The sequence below is a fragment of the Mus pahari genome, chromosome 4 (genome assembly GCF_900095145.1).
Source record: "Mus pahari chromosome 4, PAHARI_EIJ_v1.1, whole genome shotgun sequence".
NCBI classification, from domain to species: Eukaryota; Metazoa; Chordata; class Mammalia; order Rodentia; family Muridae; genus Mus; species Mus pahari.
Genome location: NC_034593.1, coordinates 141,972,870 through 141,992,160, shown reverse-complemented (window position 1 = coordinate 141,992,160; position 19,291 = coordinate 141,972,870). Strand labels below are relative to the sequence as shown.

The 19,291-nt window shown below is 40.6% G+C and overlaps 1 protein-coding gene across 5 annotated transcripts in view; it reads left to right on the top strand.

The window, feature by feature from the left end:
• Positions 1 to 19,291, top strand: part of LOC110320040 (serine/threonine-protein kinase TNNI3K) — a 250,965-nt gene that overhangs the window by 164,337 nt on the left and 67,337 nt on the right. For all 5 annotated transcript variants that reach the window (XM_021195894.1, XM_029537368.1, XM_029537369.1 and 2 more), the window contains 2 exons: positions 1,514 to 1,646; positions 17,796 to 17,905. In XM_021195894.1, coding sequence (XP_021051553.1) covers positions 1,514 to 1,646; positions 17,796 to 17,905 — 243 coding nt within the window. The remainder of the gene's footprint in view (positions 1 to 1,513; positions 1,647 to 17,795; positions 17,906 to 19,291) is intronic.

Sequence of the window (19,291 nt, the reverse complement as noted above, 5' to 3'; positions counted from 1 at the left end):
GAAGGGAAAGAAAGAAAGAAAGAAAGAAAGAAAGAAAGAAAGAAAGAAAGAAAGAAAGAAAGAAAGAAAGAAAGAAAGAAAGAAAGAAAGAGGAATACCTAAATGTGAAACCTAAAAGCTGTGACTGCATAGACCTAGGTGGATCTTGATACCTGCATCTTGTCATTCTGACAGATAAATTCCCAGTGTAGACCACTGATGCCCTCTAAGGCATTTCTCATGGGTGGAATTAAACTGAATCTTACCCTCAGCCAGCAACATTAATTATACTGCTTTGCAACATAGCTTACAGCCATAGCACTCTGCTAAAATTATTCTGGGTGTTGTTTTCTTTCTCACTAGTTAACAGGCCATATCTAAGTTCCTTAATTATTTTTATTTTGTACTCTCCCTCTTCTCATCAGACACAAGCACTCACAGCCCACTCCAAGATGTTCATTGCAATGGCACATGTCTAGTCTCTGTGAGCTGAGGCTCTTTGGACCGCCAAAGCTCATGCAAGTGAATCATGTATAGTATGCCAGGGATAAAGGTGTTCTGGGGTTAATTCTACCTGATTCCTAAGGCAGAAGTGTCAGAAGAATATGAGAGGTAGTACTATACACAGGGCTTTCCTAAGGAGAGTTAAAGACTACTGCTTCCCAACTTGCCCACAGGAAAGTTATTAGAAAAGTCCACTGATAGGTCACAGAGCTGGGAGACCTCAAAGCTGAAACTCTGAGCTGAAGAAATTGCCTGGTCAGTGGTAGAGTAGAGTCAGTGTTGCAATTGTCATTTCATGAGGCAGAATCTGATGCTCTATCCTTTGAACTGCAAAGAAATCAAGTTTATATATTTGTACTTCTAATTACCAATATGAACAATGTAGCTATCATATATATGAGACCCAGGAGTACTATATTTATTATCTTGCTTCCTGAAATATTGCAAACACTGAATTAATAAAATTTACATCAGTATAAACACAAGAAAGCCCAAATCCTTAATCTTACCAGGGAGAAATCTCCATTACAGGAATACTGGATGACTTCTCCATGGTTCCCTCTGTCCTCTATACTGAGACCACAGTTATGGGTCTAATTTAGTCACTCATTAATTGGAGGCCAGAGACTGAAACAGAGGATGGTGTCTCCCACAGTGTGACTCAGGCCTAGGGAATAAGGGGATGGCCCTTTTGGTGGTCTATTCGGAAGCCTGCAGGCACCTAGAGCCAAAATGGCAGTTGGGAGCAGGAAAGAGAATGAACTCCGCTACCACTGTGAGACAGTTATTTGTTGTTAATGTTGGAGGTTTCTTGTAGATTATGGATTTTATGATATTTCAACCATGTTATGTTTTCTTGAGAAATGCCTGCACATGAAGGTGTGCTGTGGCCACTGTGTTGTTGAAGATCAAGGCTGCAGGAACTTCCTGCTCATGCTGTCTGAGTTCACTGGAGAACCTTCTCTAGTGCGGACTCAGAAGCCAGCTCTGCTGGGTGTTTCTGAGTCCTGGTCGCCTTTTGTCTGTGCAGAACCTGCGCTGGATGGCTCCCGAGGTGTTCACACAGTGCACGCGCTACACCATCAAGGCTGATGTCTTCAGTTACGCCCTGTGTCTGTGGGAGCTCCTCACTGGAGAAATTCCATTCGCTCATCTGAAGCCAGGTAGGACTGCTGAACTGGAGCAGCTCTGGTTCCCTAGTTCAATGTGATTGACAGAAACTGTGTACCACATCCCTCCCACCAAAGATAGTTATTCTTAGTGGGTGGCAAGAGAACTTGTTCTGCTTGAAGGAAAGCATCCCATTCACAAAATGTAATGGCCTCACCTTGGATTTAAACATAGGTGTGTGTCTAATTGTGCAGGATGTTTTATTCAGGGTTAGGGCTCTGATTTATCTATTTCTAGTAAAACAATCCAATAACAGTTGCCCTGAGTACAGATGGACAGATAAAGTGTCCACTCTTTGAGCTTAGATTTTAGAGGAGTCTTTTAAATGTACCTTGGAATAAATATGTGTCAGTGCAGAAATAACCTGTCAAGGCTGAAAACACATTTCCTAATAATTTTGCATTAGGTGTGACTACATTCTAAAAATCAATTTTTTTGAGTGAACCTAATTATCACTGATGGTATAAATTATACCCCATTTACATGTAAAATGTGGAAAAGAGAAATTTAATCAGAAGTAAAGTGTGCACATAACAGACTCAAGACCAACTGTGCTTGAACACGTGTATGCAGGTACATGCTCAGAGGCTAGAAGAGAGCACTGGGTGACCCCATCTTTCACCTTCTGCCTATCCCTGTGGTGGGACCTCTCTGAACTTGGGCTTGTGTGTCTTGACTTGGCTAGAGACAAGCTAACTCCCACAATCCTTCTTTCTCTACCCTTCAAGCAGCAGGTGCTGGACTTGTTCCATGGGTGCTGAACTTGTTCTGGGGGTGCTGGAATTGTTCTGGGGGTGCTGGACTTTTTAGTTACAGTGGTGTTGAACTTGTTACAGGGGTACCAGGATCTGAATTCCAGGCCTCGTGATGGAAGAGCTAGGGCTCTTAACTGCCGAGCCATTTTTCCTGACCCCCCCCCAAATCAATTTTATTTGCATATCTTACTATGGTCAGTGTTCTCCTGTGTTCTCACATGGGATCTGAAGACATTTAAAGCCCCTGTGTCAGCAGAGATAAACCTGTTTCAGGTACAGCTTCAGAGTAAAATTTGGCATGAATCCGATTGTCAGCTGTGATAGTCGCCCTGTAGTAACACACCACAGGGTAAAATCAAAATACTTTAAAAAGCGTACCCAAGATCACCATCCATATCAGTGTTGGTGGACAGAGGGAGTTCCCACGCCTAACACTCTTTTTATAGTATTTAGTCCCTAGAGTGCCACAATGCTTTTCATGAATTATAGTCTTTGGTTGTGTCTTGTGAGTCAATTAATGATGTAACAGCCCCTTGCTCTCTTAGGAGGTCAGAGCTTTCTTGTGAAATGAACCAGCAACACCCTTTGGAGGCCATAGTTATGATTTGTGGATGCCCTGTTGACTGGGTGTGCATCTTATAATGACATCTGAATGTTTGACAATTTGAATCTAATTCCAGGTACATGCGGTATCCTTCTTTAATAGAGACCTGTCTGCCTTTTCCTAATGCCACATATTAGTTCATTCATCTGGTACTGCTAATTTCTATCTTGGAAATATCTACCATTTACCATCCTCCATCACCCGTGTAGTTCAAACCATAATATTTCATTTAAATTGCTGCTTTAAATTAAATTGTGTCCTTGAAGTCAACCTGATTGAGACCTAATAGAAAAATGCCTTTTTAGGTAAACAGTCAATGAATTTTAGTAACTATTTATAGTAGTATAACCACAATCCCTTCAGGTACAGCACCTTCACACACTCTAGAGTATCATGTGACACTTTCTTGAAGCAATGCCCTTTCCCCAGCTCAGCCATCGAAAGCCTGATTTGTGTGTCTGCTTTTCCAAGAATGTCACAGAAATAGGGTCACATTGCCCTGTTTATCTGTAACCCATTCTTTCTCACTTCTGTGTAATAAACTTGATGGTGCAAAGATCAGCTGGTAACCTTTTAGCTACTCCTGTTTAGGGCTGTGGTGATAAGAACTACCAGAACTGTTCAGGGCCTTTATACTTATTGTTATTTCTCTTACACAGTTGTTCAAATATAAGAGACTGACTCCTTGGACTAGTGATAAACTTTCCATGTCCTGTATACAGTTAACACACCAGTAGAGTCTGCCAATGCAAGCTTAAATACATAGCATATTAGCCCCTCAGGCTAATCTCAACGTTACTAACACTATTCTATAATTACTGGCTTTGATAACCCATTGATATGTACGTCTGGCACCACTGCACTCTCTTTCCTGGAGTATTTTCATATTGCCTTAGTATTTAGTTTTAAGAGTGACTTGACCCTAGACAGACTCTAATGTGTGGTGGGAATGACAACCCTCTGCTCTGTGATCTACTCAGCATTACCTGTGGGAAAAGACCACAGATTTGTCATTTCAGGAAAATCCCACTTATCAAACTTTTATATCATGTTAATGTCTTATCTAAAATACCCACAGACATATTTTCTTTCTCTATGACATGTTATACAAAAATCTGACAGGCTTAGGTTTTGTAGCTACAAGATCTGCTTGGCATTTTTATGATTTATGTGTGGGATGAATTTGCTTTTTCTGCTTAGTTGTTTTTCATAAATATCATAAATTGTTTCAGCATGATTTATTGAGTAACAACAATTTTTCAATAAAATACCTTAGTACTTTGTCAAGAATCAATCAAAACTCTGTATCGCGGCCATCAATGGGAGGAGAGGCCCTTGGTCTTGGGAAGATCATATGCCCCAGTACAGGAGAATGCCAAGACCAGGAATCAGGAGTGGGTGGGGTGGGGAGCAAGGTTGGGGATGGTATAGGGGACTTTCGGGATAGCATTTGAAATGTAAATGAAAAAAATATTTAATAAAAAATGTTTTAAAAAATATGTATCTACATATTTGACACATTTGTGTCACTGACCCTTGTTCACATGTACACCACTACCACTCTATTAGTAGCTGCCACATCCAGTCATCCTTAGGCTTCAAACTTTGTCCTTTGTCAACATTGCTTTAGTACATAGGTTACTCTTAGTTTCAATGTTAACTTTAGAATTTACACTGTAAAAAGAAGCTTGAAGAGTGAAGCCCCGTGCATTTGGTACTTAGACATCACGCACTCTAATTCTGGGTAAATCTATGTTTCCATCACAGTGTCCTCAGAAAACTTTGTCTCTCCCTTTACTTATATCTACTTTTATTTCTGTCAAGTAACTTGTAGGGTTATACAAACCTTACCCAATATGTAGATACAACTATGAAGTTTTTCTTTTCGCATGCTAATTGTTATTTTTTAGTTTAATTTCTTAAAAATTTCATGCTCAAGTACTATATCATATAATTCCCATCCCTCACCCCCTCTTTCAACTCCTTCAATATCCTCCAAGTCCTCTCAAATTCATGACTACTTATTCTTTAATTACTATTACATATACATATATGTATACAACCTACTTAGACTTAGCCTATCTAGTAATGCTCATGTGAACTTGTGATTAGAGATGACCACATGAGGTTAGATAGCCTATCAAGGGGCTTGGTCCTGAAGGAGATGGATTCTTCCTCCTCAGCATCCATTGATTGTCTGTATCTCTTCATCTAGAGGTAGATCCTTGTGAGAGTTTCTCCACATTCATCCTTTCTTCTCATGTCTCTCCCTTTGTCCATTTCTTTTACTCTTACTTTCTTTTTGCAATCAGTTGTTATTTTTAATAAAATTTTCTAATTATCTGACATGCAGCCACTTACCTTAATCTCTACTACTCAGTGTAATCCTAATTTTTACATTCAGAATACGCCACAGTGTTTGGATTGGTTGGGTTGTTGTTATTTTTTTTGTATATTTGTTGTTTGATTAGTTGTTGTTTGGTTTGTTATTGGTTGGTTTTGCTGTTATTTGTTGGTTTGTTGGTTGGTTGGTTGGTTGGTTGGTTATTAGTTACTGGTTAGTTGATTGTTGGCTAGTTGGGTTTTGGTTGGTTGGTGTTTGGTTGTTTTGCTGTAATTTATTGGTTAGTTGGTTGGTTAGTGGTTGTTTGTTTCTTGGTTGGTTTGTTAGTTGATGTTTAGTTGTTTATTGCTTTGTTGGTTGGTTAGTTATTGGTGGGTTATTGTTTGGTTGGTTGGTTATTGATTGTTGGTTACTGGTTATTTGTTTGTTGTTTGTTGTTCGTTTATTTGTTAATTAACTGCATCATTGGTTGATCTTTGGTTGGTTGGATGGAATATTGCCTTGTGTCATCAATCTTTTTGTCACCAATCCTTAGTTCAGCATCCTAATTTGCTTGATTTTGGTTGTATACTTGCATGGAATTCCTCCTGGATATTTATCCTGTGTTCTCACAATATCAAAGCCATCATAAATTCATGTCTACATATGTCCAACAGCTCCATGAAAAGAATTTCCCAATACCTTTAGCCATCAAGAAAATACTACAAAGGGGATATCCCAATTCTGGTTAGCATGGCTTTATCAAAAATACAAAAAGTAAAAAATGCTGCTGGAGATCTAGGAGAAAGGTAGCTTGAATACTTTTCTAAAAGGAATATAAATTATTACAGCCATTGTGGAAGTGCCTTAGTAGAAAATAGAGCCATAATATTAACCTGTGTTCCCTGCATGGGCATATATCTAAGCGGAACTAAATTAGCATGCTAAAGAAAAATCAGCATCCTGGGCTATGGTAGCAACATTCACAATGCTGAGATATGGAGCTAGCTCCAGTGTTCCGATAAATGGTTAAAGGAAGTGTGATTACCTACACACAGAGTGAAATATTATTTAATGATAAAGAAGAATGAAATACTGTCATCCCAGCAAAATGGATGGAACTAGAGGGCATCATGTCCAGAGAAATACGGCAGATTTAGGAAGGCGGGAAGGGAGAGGAGCAAAGGAAATTGAATAATGAGAACAGAAGCAGGAGGAATAAGTTGTGGTTTTCAAAGCACACTAAGTGACTATCACTCACAATAAGCTGTTGCATACTTTATGAGAGATCCCTAAAGGCTGTAAACATGAAGAAGGGGTAAGGAGAGGAAAGTGAATGCTAGCTACCTAGTTCAGTTAGGGTATGGTCCTGTGCGTGCAAGTGTTTCCAACCACAGGTTATTAATGTGCACAATTAGTACATGTTAATACGTGATGATTAACATGTATTAATTGCATGTATGTCCAACCACACTTCATTATATGCACAATTAATACATGTTAATCGGGAAGTCAATACACACAGTAAACCAGGCAGTAGAATCTTCTTAGAGCTCTCTCTGCTTCCCTCCTCAGCCTTCCTCTTGCCACGCCCTTCCCTTAGCCACTGGTCCTCACTCCCCACTGCTTCCCTTTCCCATGCACCTGGGATGTATCCGTTCCTTCCCTGGATCACTTTCCCCAACTTTGTTCACACTGACACCCTGTACTGTTAGGGCTTTCCTAGGTTAACAATAACTTCTTCTCAACAGTGCTCTCTAATGCTCTGACATCAGGCTAGGTGTACTTTGATGCACCCCGTATTAACACAATTGTTGTATTTATTGTAGGGTGCTCCTTAGTCTTGTCATTTCCCCTCTTGTATAGACTTCATGAATTCTGAAATGATTAATTCAAGGACTCTACCTCTAGAAATACTTACTGTTTTTTAGAACAAGAATATTATTTAATATAAAAGTTACAAGTCTTGTCTAAGACCAACCTGATTCTAATGTTCCAGAGATTAAAATGGATAGTACTTTATTAGAAATAGAATTTGTGTGTGACAGATGCTGAATTTATAAGAGACTGTGACCATGCATCAAAAAACAACACTCTAATACCAACATAGTGGTTAGGCCATCCAGCATATGCTCAGCAATGATTTATATAAATCATCAGACTAAGTATTATCAGCCACCTACAATAAGTAGCACATCCCTTTCTGCAGCTTGGAGAGTCTTCTCAATAACACAATTCACATTCTTCTCTAGTATGCAGCGTACTAACACCCTGGAGAAATACAAGAGTCAAACTCCAATATTAGCATAGACTCTGTGTGGCAGATGTCATACACATATCCAGGAATTCAAAACTCAGGAGAGTTTCTTTCAAAAGCACATGTTTAAATTAAGCTTTTAATCCCAGTTTTAATAAGGATTGGAAACCCATAACTTCCAGCACCTGAATGCAGGGGACAAAACAACAAATTCCTCTAGGGCCACGGGACATGTGTACATGCATGAGTAGAGGGTGTATGATCATGGAACTGCATGCTTAGGCTCCAAGAACAATCAATCTGGATGCTGCCAGATCTTGCTGAGTGTTGGCCAACGTAAGTGTGTTTGCTCAGTTGTCAGAGGAATGGGTTTTAGTTTGTTATTTCTTTAAATATCCAAGATTTTAGTCTGGTTATTTCTTTGGATATCAAAGTTTGTCTATTTCTTTAGATATCAAAGGTTTTTAAATGCGGTCCCAATTTAGTTTTCTAAAAGAAAGCACTTCTCAGCTGATGCTGCAGGAGTGAGAAGGGATCCCCACTGGCACATGTCTTGCAACCTTAGACGAGTTGAGGGCTGAAACAGTGTCAACAGTAGTCAGTATTCACAGAACATTCCCTAATATCATTATTCCCAAGTGCTTCCCTGTGAGCCAGGAACTTGTAAGCATGAGAGAACAAAGAGAAACCTCATGTTTCTGAAACTACTGACCATGAGAAGTACACCAGTAGACTACGCTGGGGAGAAGGGCAAATCATCACACCAGTAACGTTTGTGCAAAAAAATGCGTGGCAGAAAGTGTGGGGAGGAAGATTTATTTCAGCTCATGGTTTGGAGGATCATAGGCTGTCACACTGGGGAAGACATGGACAAGTGCCTCTCTGTATGCATCCTGGGAACAACATGGCTTGGTGTGCACAATGAGGAAGACATGGGCATCAGTACACACACACACATACACACACACATACACACACACACACACATGCACACACACACACAGTGAAAGGCACAGGCACTAGTGACTCTGCACACACACAAGAGGGAAGGCATAGGCAGTGGATATGTGTCAGAATATGCACATATGAATGCATAGGCAGCAAGAATATGTGTCAGAGCTTGTTTATTTGGTTAAAGACCAAGAGTACAGAGCAAGGCCACAGAACCAGACCAGGCTGTATTTGAAAGTACAACCAATGACCTGCTTATCCTAGTTCCCTCAGCTACACTCTTTATCCCAAAGGTCTCAGGGCCTCCATGATTGTAGTACCCACTAGATAACAAGCGGCAAGACATGAGCCAGTGAGAGATACTTCGGATTCAGATGATAACATGCATAGGACTAGGGATGAACTGAAGGGTTTTCCCAGACAGACTGATCGTAGAAAAGCGTCGGAAGTATTCTGAGATCATATCCCATCTGGAATCTGTATGTCAAAATTGATTCTCATTCAATAAATAAGCAGTTGAAAGGATGAGCAGGTACTTCAGCAGAAATCAGTATCAACAAGGTCTAGAAAAACCTATCAGCAATTAAGTAGAAAGGAAACAGGATATATAAAACAGTAGATACAAAACTCACACTAAGTAAAACTGGAACCAGAAAATGAAGTCATGGAAGTCAGGTTCTCTATAGACACAGGGTCAACAGGAGATGTCCATGGATAGGGACATCTACCCCTATCCAAGAAGAAAAGTGAAAAAGTAGATAGATGATAGATAGATAGAAAGATAGATAGATAGATAGATAGGTAGATAGATAGATAGATGATATATAGATGAAATTAGATGATAGGCAGATAGACAGACAAATGTGAGATATGAGAGATGGTTGATAGTTTATTGGTTGGTTGCTTGATCTGTGGTATAAGATAAGTTATTGCTAGGAGATAGATTGATAAGACATAAAATAGATTTGCTGTGGGACTTTGGTCACATAATTTTGAATTCTGTGAAGCCCTGCAGTCTGCCATCTGCCATCTGTGAAGCATGTGATTCAAAATGACTGCAAAGTGGTGAGAAGCACGAGGGTGACTTTGCACGTACCAGAGCATGGTTGTCTAGGAACCCAGGTCCTGATGTCAAAGGGCAGGAAAGCACAGATGTCTGCATTTCATAATTCACTCTCTTGGACCCCCAGCAGATTGGATGCCACATTCCTGAACTAAGAGTGGATCCTCTTTGCTGCATCTATTTGTCACCATGCTAGTCTCATCTAGAAACCCCCTGACATGCCCAGATAAAGCACTTGTGTTCTATCTGCGATCTCTTGAGAAAGCCAAGTTCGCACTTCCATAAGAGAGTTTAGAGTGTTCTTTATTCTTAGTTGGCAAAAGACGAGTTAGAGTTAAGAACAGGAGACCAGAGAAGGACATAGAGATATGGAACATTCTAACTAGAATGGTGGCTTGGGTAGAAATGGGAAGGTTGGTTTGGAAGAAGTGAGCAAAAACTTTCCAATAAATTAAAATTGTAATACATGGGGAAGTGAAAGTCAAAGGTACCTGATAGATACAGGAAAAGAACAGACCTGTGAGAAGAGACACCATTAAAACCAGAAAGAGCCAAGCTGTCGAGCCAAGCAGAAAGTGAGCTGAGCATGATCCAGTTCCCTGGCTAGTAAGAGCTTCCCTGGATGTGATTCAGAGAAAGAAATCGACACCTGCTTCCTGAATTTGATTTCTCTCCTGGGCTTATGTCCTCTAATACATCAGTAGTGACAAAAGGATGCCAGATTGGCTAATCCAATAATGTATACTTTACCCAACCCTAGGTAGTCCCCAGCTACCCAGACGTGTATATCATTCTGAAATGTGTTTGAATCCAAAAGTTAGTCTCTTATTTTTCTTTCATTTTCCTTTTTCCTCAATGGTGCCAGCTGGTTCACAGGGAAATGCAACTGTGTCCTGGGTTCCTTGATGCCAAGCTCTTGCTAAGTCTGGGAGGCATCAGCAAATTAAGAGCACCTGACAGTTTATTGTAGCCAGGTTTCATGGGAGAGGCTTCACACTGAAAGTTTAATTTAGAGTCATGAACTGGAAATCCCAGAAACAAACTCAGTCTGCAAGTCTTGTGGGGCATCTACACGTGGCCTTTAAAAGAATGAATGGCAGTGTACTTAGAGACTTGGTTATACGACAGGATGTTTGCGTGTAGTTATCAAGTTCCCTATTTCACTTAAAATACTGCTTAATTGTGTCTTCCTCCCTACATGATCTGGATCTTAATATGCCCTAAATATAATAATCTTAGGTTAGATACCACACTGACGTAGGTACAAGTAGCAGGGAAACTGAGCAGGTTAAGTCCCATGTTTGCTGTGGGAATCCTTATCAGTTTATCACTGAAGTGAGGCGAGCCAACTAGTCATTTCTTGAATCCCAGGAAGAATTGCATTTGGTCCGTAGATGCAGATCTCTGTCAGACGGTAGCTAATGCCAATGCTCTAGTGCTACACTGTACTGATGGAGATTGCATGGAGAACAAACGATGGTACTGCTTACTCTATTCCTGACCATTCTAATGAGAACGGGGTGTGGTTTTAAAAATTAAGGCATGCTGAGTACCCTCCAGGACTGCACAGTCTCAGGACGCCTCCAATGCTGCTCACTCGGGAGGCGCGTTGCTGAAAAGCACAGCTTTAACAGAGCGTACTTCAGCTCTTCTGGTGATTGCGGAACACAATTGCCTGGACCGTAATAACCTGGGCCATTAGAAACTATGGCATGCAATCAGCTGCACTTTGAAGAACACATGCACACAATCAAAATTTAACAATGTTTTATAAACTTTATCTTGGTCAATACTTACTGACAGATTTTTCACTATTTCACTTTATCTGCTTCCCCCACCTTGTATGTGCTTGTGAGTGAGTGTGTGTGTGTGTGTGTGTGTGTGTGTGTGTGTGTGTGTGTGTGTGTGTGTTATGTACCCATGCATGGAGGACAGAGAAGGACATCACTGTTTTCCTCCATTGTTCTCCATCTTGTTTTTGAGACAGGGTCTTTTTCACTGAAACTAAAGCTCACCATTTTGACTAGATTTCATGACAAGAAAATTCTGAGATCTGCCTGGCCCTGTTCTACCCAACCCAGGGGTTGTAAGCATGTGTTGCTTACATGCTAAGCCATGCATAGATTTTACATGGGTGCTGGAGATTTGACCTCAAGTCCATGAATGTTCGCAGCAAGTGTTTCTTCCCATAGAGCCCCTACTCCATATCTTTTTTACTCTCCTTACAACAGGAATATTTGTTTAATTTTTACAAAATAAGACAGTAAGGGATCACACTAGGAGTTCAGAACCCAGTACATAATTATGCATCAATAAGAACTAGATGATCCATTTTATAATGGAAAGTTGCAATGCCACTTTTACCTCAGGGCCATATTGCATATGAGCTGATGTAGACAAGGCTGTTGGTAGCCTTAATGTTCGCAATAACTCACTGTAACATTTGTCTTGCTATTTGTACCCAAAGACAACCTTAAAAAGCCCTCAAACCCCTGATGGTCTAAATAAAGCAATAAATAATCCATGGTGTTCTAACATCTAACCTTCTGGGTTCAGATTAAAATGGATCGTTTAACCTCTTAGATTTGTTGTGAAGAGGAACAGAGGCTAGCTAACACTTAGAAGGGGCGATGTCATGCTGATGTGTGTCAGTGAGGACTAAGTCCTGCATTGTGGGGTTTGTTAGGACAAACATGGATGTCACATTATAGTGAGGGCACACACAAGGCCCTGAGCTCATAATTGTCACCATCAAACTTGCTCTTCCACACTGAATCTCAAGCTTAGCAAACTGATTACTTGCTGAGAAAAACGGCTTAATTGGCTCTCCCAGGGAGTTTAGAACAATGCCAGCCATAGTTAGGCCTCCAGCTCGCCTGTGAAGGGCATTCCCTCATGGCCACGATGTTTGCAAAAGCCTTCACCAAAGGCTTTGGATAAAACATTATTGGGTGAGTTTGCCACAAGGTCTTAACAGTTTACTTGACTATGTTGTAATTTAATAGCCCACTGGACGTAATATTCATCCACAATGCCTCTGGATGCTAGGCACCGGGCTTTCTTCTGAAGCATAATAATGAGTTTAATACTCATTAACATTAACCCATCCTTTCACACATTCAACAGATGTTTATGGAGTCCTGTAACACAGAGTCCAATAAGTACTTCTGGTCAAACATCATTCTGACTCCTCACATGGCAATTTATTCAGCCTGCTCCACTTGAATGTTTGTGTTTGCCAGTTACTATACTATGAATTACTGTTAGAACCAGGAAGAGATGTAGTCCCTCACTTCAGAAAGTTTGTAAGGGCCACAAAGAGACAGAGAAGGAACCAGGCAATGGAGTGTGACTCAGTAGGTGTCGCTGTCCTGTGAGGTGCTTGGGAAGGATCCAAGACAGAGTCCATCTATGCCAACCTCCAGAACAACACATCCCACAAAGGAGAAGCAGGTAGATGAGAAAAGCCATATTGTAGAACCCAATAAAACCTGTAAAACCCATGTTTTAACCCAAACATGAAAACGTTGGCAAAAGTAGTGATTCATTTCTTAATGACTCATTCACTTATCACATTTTATTGAAAATAATGACACCAGGTTTACACTTAGACTACAGAGCATCCAATGCCTTCATACTTTTAATTTACTACTACTTTGTGTATTGTGTAGATGCTGTAGTATTTGTGTAGTACTGGCATGCATGTTGGGGACAGAACACAACTTAGAGTCGGTTTGTCTTTCCCTTGTGGGTTTTTTTGTTTTTGATGGAATTCAAGTCACCAGGCTTGTGTGACAAGAGCTTTTATCGGCTGAGTGATCTCAATAGCCCCCTGAGTACCTTTTGCTATAAGAATTTGGGAGGAGGGTTGTCACCCACTGTATGTGACCTGTTTTCAGAGATGACACTGATGAACTATATTCATGTCATCTCTTGAGAAGGTATTGATAGACACAAAACAATTTGAGTTCTTGGCAGAAGAGACTCTCGGGGCTGACTTATAATATCATGTTAAAGTCTCATTACTCAGGATAATGTGAGTAGGGAAAAAACTACTTGGACGCATAGTGCCGAGCAACATGGAGACCCACTGAGCATAGCTATTTCCACTTAAAACTGTTAATTACAAATAACCAAACTGCAAATTCAGTTCCTTGGTGACATTTTCATAATGTAAGTACCCAGGAGCCTTCTGCTTACACACTGAACAGTTCAGAAGAACATCACCTCAGTAACGCAGATAGGTCTGGAGACAGCTCTCTACGGTTCCGAAGGGCATCTCATTGCTGCAAAGAGGTCTGGGGGCAGCTATACACAGTCAAATAGCGTCGTGTACTCAGGATAGAACTTTAAGCATAATTGCACAATGAATTTTTTCTTGTTTTAAATATGGACTTATTTTCTTTAAATGGCAAAGTACCTTTTTTTGGAAAGCAGAAACCAACATTTTTGTAAATCATTTAGCATATTTTATGTAAGAATCAGAGAAAAGACTTGATGCATGGGTTGAGATTTCTGACCCTGGATCTGAGTATCAGGAAATTTCTCAGCTGTCAGCCACAGACAAGACTGACCAACCATCTAAAAGTGGCAACTTGCAGTTCCACCACTTCCCTGGAGCTACAGGAGAGCCCCACATTTAAGGAGAGGCGATAATGAGAACCCTCATGACCAAGAGGAGAGCAGAGGAGACTCCAAAGGCTTGCAGTCTGCTTTGAACAACGAAGAATGAAAAATCACTCATCAAAATGGACTTCTCAGACACACTACCAAGAAGCAGATAAATTACTCTCACGTTTGATCTCACAACATGAAAGAGCTACTGAAGGAGATTCTGGGGACAGGCATCAGTTTAACCCTTTCTGAGGACCTGTAACTCAACACACTCACTGGACTGATTTCTGTGCATGTCCTGGAGCTGGATCAGCACTAACCAGTCATCATGTAATAGTACAGTCATAAGATTAGTGAAAGCAAGCATTTGTCTCTTTGGTAATTCTGGCTTACTTAATTCTTAGAGAAACTAAAAATAGTTCAGAATAACCTATGAAGGGATTCCACTCCTATATTGGTGAGCCAAGAAAGATGCTTTACTAAATAAGAACACAGTCTAAACAACAAGGAACCCAACAGCTGCTTTTTGAAAAGAACTTTTTTTCTGATGCGATGGTGGTAACAGCTTCCTAGTGAGGGCATCAGTTAATAGAGATGCTCAGGAAAACAGCTTCACTAATATGAGCTGGTTTAAAGTATTCATGCCATTTGATAGGTTATTTTCACCCCTTAATATACCATAAATGTCTCACCTATAATATACAGAAATTCCCATTAAAAATACTCTTTGAAGAATTTCAAATAACCTAAAATTGAGAAGTGATTAAGTAAATCACAGTAAATGCAGTCATTAAAATGTGTTAACACATAGTTTTAATAACATGGAAAATGCTTAATTGCTTAATGCTTTAATTTATGAAAAAAGAACTCCATAATCATATGTCAACATAGGCTCAATCATAGATGGAAAAGAGAGATTCTCAAAATATTTTAACAAATATTTTGACAAATATCATTCACCTGTAATTAATTTTTCCAGACTCATAGCAAAGAAGCAGACAATCACTTTCTGTAATTGATATCAGAACCTTAAAAAGGCATCAGAGGAGATGACTCTGGTCAGCTTAACTCATTTTATGGATAGAATGGTCTTTTTCTAAATAATAATATTTTACATTTTCTAATTCCCTTATTTTTTTCAATTTCTACAAAGAATGAGTAATTTTACAATTGGTAAAATTAGGTCTTAATTCAGAATAACCCAAAAAGCAATAAATTTAAGTTACTTTGAGTGTAACTTCACTGAATCTGCTGAGATGAGAAGAATAAACAGAATTTAGCAGATGTGGATTTTGGTGCTGCAGGTGATGATGTTGAGAACTATAGCAGTAGGGATATGGAACCTGAAGTAGTCACCTCTTGTAGTCAGGCAGGACCCCCACACCCCGTGAAGAGGTAAGGACACCAACCCATCCACAAAACTCTCAACCCACAATTTGTCCTGGCTACAAGAAATACAGGGACAAAGATGGAACACAAACGGACAGAACCAGCTACCCAATAACTGGCCCAACTAGAGACCCATCCCACGAACAAGCACCGATCCCTGACACTATTAATGATGCTCTGTTATGCTTGCAGACAGGAGCCTAGCATGGCTGTCCTCTGAGAGGCTCCACCCAGCAGCTGACTGAGACAGATGCAGAGGTCCAGAGTCAAACATTGGACCTAGCTTGGGAAGTTGGGGGAAGGATCAAGGGTTCAGAGGGGATGGGAACTCCACAGGAAGACAGAGTCAAGTAACCTGGACCCTTGGGGGCTCTCAGAGACTGAACCACCAACCAAAAAGCACACAGGGGCAGGACCTAGCCGTCCTGTGCACATATGTAGGAGATGTGCAGCTTGGTCTCCCTGTAGGTCCCCAAAAACCTGGAGCAGAGGCTGTTCCCAAAGCTGATACCTGTCTGTGGAATCTGTTCCCCAACAGGATGCCTTGTGTAGTCTCAGTGGGAAAGGATGCACCTAACCCCTCAGATACGTGATATGCCAGGGTCGAGGCATACCCAGACAGGGCCTCTTTCCTCTCAGAGAAGATGGGGAGGGGGCTGGGGAAAGGAGCTGTGTGAAGAGGGGTATCAGGAGGAGGGGAGGCAGTGATCAGGATGTAAAGTAAATAAATTAATGGGAAGAGAGAGAGAGAGAGAGAGAGAGAGAGAGAGAGAGAGAGAGAGAGAGAATGTTATCCCAAAGCCAGTAAGATACAAGCCAATGCTACTTCACCACATACTAGAGCCAGGATGTAGAGTAATCTGAAAGTCTTTCCTCCATTTGGTTTGGAACATTTTTAACCATTAGAGAATAATGTGTTCTTTGCCATTTTCATTATCATGTTTATTGAAAAAGGAGGGTCTCTGGAACAAAAGCTCATGCCAACTGTGGGTTATTTTTTTAAATGTTAATAATTACAAACTCATCCCAGGCTCAGACATTAGTACCTGCTTTGAATGATTGTCCAAAATACTTGAGTTTATATCTTTATCTACCATGATACTTTGATACAAAAAAAAAAAAAAAAAAAAACACTTAAAAAATCCATATACTTACCTTTCAGGGGATGTGGAAATCAGTGATTAAAAATAGGGGCTGGTGAGATGGCTTAGTGGGTAAGGGCACTGACTGCTCTTCAAAGGTCCTAAGTTCAAATCCCAAAAACCATATGGTGGTTCACAACCACCTGTAATAAGATGTGACGCTCTCTTCTGGCGTATCTGAAGACAGCTACAGTGTACTTACACATAATAATAAATAAATCTTTAGGGAAAAAAAAAACTTCATTTTAAAAAGACCACAGAGGAATACAAAGCAATCAGGAATTACACGCCCTGCTGCAAGGTCTGAGAGGAACATGACTGAAAGGCCATGCTCCCAGACAGGACAGGGGGATTTCATCAATGAGCAGCTCCAGTGTGATTGTGGGTATGAGCTATCCTCTCCCAGTTAACCAACAAGTACTTCTGAAGAATTAAAATTCAAAATCTCAATGTATATGTTTCTAAAGCAATCCAGATCCCTTCTTATCTCTCCAGTCCAGTGATAACCCATGCACCATAAGGGCACTAACCTGGCATTTGTAACATTGTAAGGTCTTGAAAATTGATGTTACATCCATTTGTTTATGTGAATAAATGTGTGTGTGAGCATGTGCTAGAGCATCTGAGAAAGTCAGGGGACGACTTGCAAGAGTCAGTTCTCTCTCTCCACCATGTGGACTGAAGAATCAACCTCAGATTGGTGACAAACATCGTTACCCACTGAACCATCTTGCTGGCTGGACACTGTGGCGTTTCCTCCAGTCTGTCCTCCAGTCTCTTCTGCAGTATGTATATCCGCATACGTCAAACATCCTGAACTACTTGATTCTTTGTTCCTCTATATACTCTGTCTGATCACTGCATAGACCCAACTGTCCAATAGACAGGAAATAATAAAGGTAAACTTAGTATAAACTGTCTAGTCTTCTTTATAGGTAAGGGTGGATGTCAGCCCAGAGGTCCTGTCGAATACCATGCACATTGCCTTTAGATGTCTCTCTTGGTCTTTCTGGAATAAGGAAGATTTACAACTTTATCTTGCAGCTGCTGCAGCAGCAGATATGGCGTACCACCACATCAGACCTCCCATCGGCTACTCCATCCCCAAGCCAATCTCATCTCTGCTGATGCGGGGCTGGAATGCATGTCCCGAAGTGAGTGAGTTTGTGTCTTCTTATAAAATGCGTGATGTTTCACAGTCTGTTACACAGTGTGGCTGAAACGTCTATATCCAGCATGTGTTAGAGTGAACCAGTGGGAAGACTGATCTGCCGGCTCTGCTTTGGTCTCTAATGGCTCCCGGAAGCTCAATGTCCTGGTTGTCACTCTGGTTTTGAAATGTTGCTCACCGTTGGTTAGTCAGAGGGAGACTTGTGTTTGAGAGGTGACACACAGCCCTATCCTCGCTGCAGTTTGGTTGGCTGTGCTTGAGTCACACTGATGAAGCAAACTTGCAGGAGAGCCCAGAACAGGAGCTCTTCAGCAGCAACCTGAATCCAGCAACAGCAGCCACTACTGCTGTGTTCTCTGTGCACTTAGAGGTTGACAAGTGAGTCTGCGTTGTCTCTCTCACACTGGGAGACAGCAGTACCTAAGAGGGTCTCTGCTATGAAAATCTCCCATTTGCTCAGATCTGGTCATGACATCACAGGTCCAAGGAGTAGAAGGCAGTGACCTAGGTTCTGAGCTCCTTGTCTATGAATGTCCAAAGATTCTCACTGTTCACACCAGCAAACTGCTCTTCTCTTTTCTTCCACAGCCTTGACAGTTCAGTCTTCCTAAACATTTTAACTCTCCCCAACAAGGAAGCAGACAAAGTGAAGCTGTTCCTATTTCAGAAAGTAACCCCAAAGATAGAGTCTGATATATATATATATATATATATATATATATATATATATATATATATATATAATATATCATATATATGAAAGAAAAAAGTATGGTTGTATGATTTGTCCAATTTTTTTTTACTTTGTTTTTGTTGCTTTTGTTTCTTTTGAAGGCAACACCCAAATCAAGTCATTGCCCAGCCCACTATGTTCATAGAACCTTTCAGAGGAAAACTGAACGTTTTCCCAGGATGAAGTTTGAGTATCTCACAGGGATACCCTCTTCTTCTGGCCTCTCAGTCTGCTGTGTGTTTTGCTGAATTTAGAAATTTCTCATAACTGGCAGATTAACACCATAATAGCAGAGTTTTTGTTTGTTTGTTCGGTCTGGTTATGTTCATTCGCATAACCCCAGAACTCAGAACCACACTTCGTAAGTGCTCATAAAGGTATTATCTGTAGAGTAAATGAACGAATGCTCCTTGTCAGCACCTCCAATTCCATGCCTAGATTTTGGCGTCTGGAACGTTTTATACAAAAATTGCATGACTTAAAATACTTTGAGGAGGCTTCTTGCAATGTGATCCCTGGGAGCGTTTTCTGGAGATAAACTCACCAAGCACCTTATCCAGAATTTTCTGTAGGAAGAGTTTATTTGCTGTGGTGTGTGTGTGTGTGTGTGTGTGTGTGTGTGTGTGTGTGTGTGTG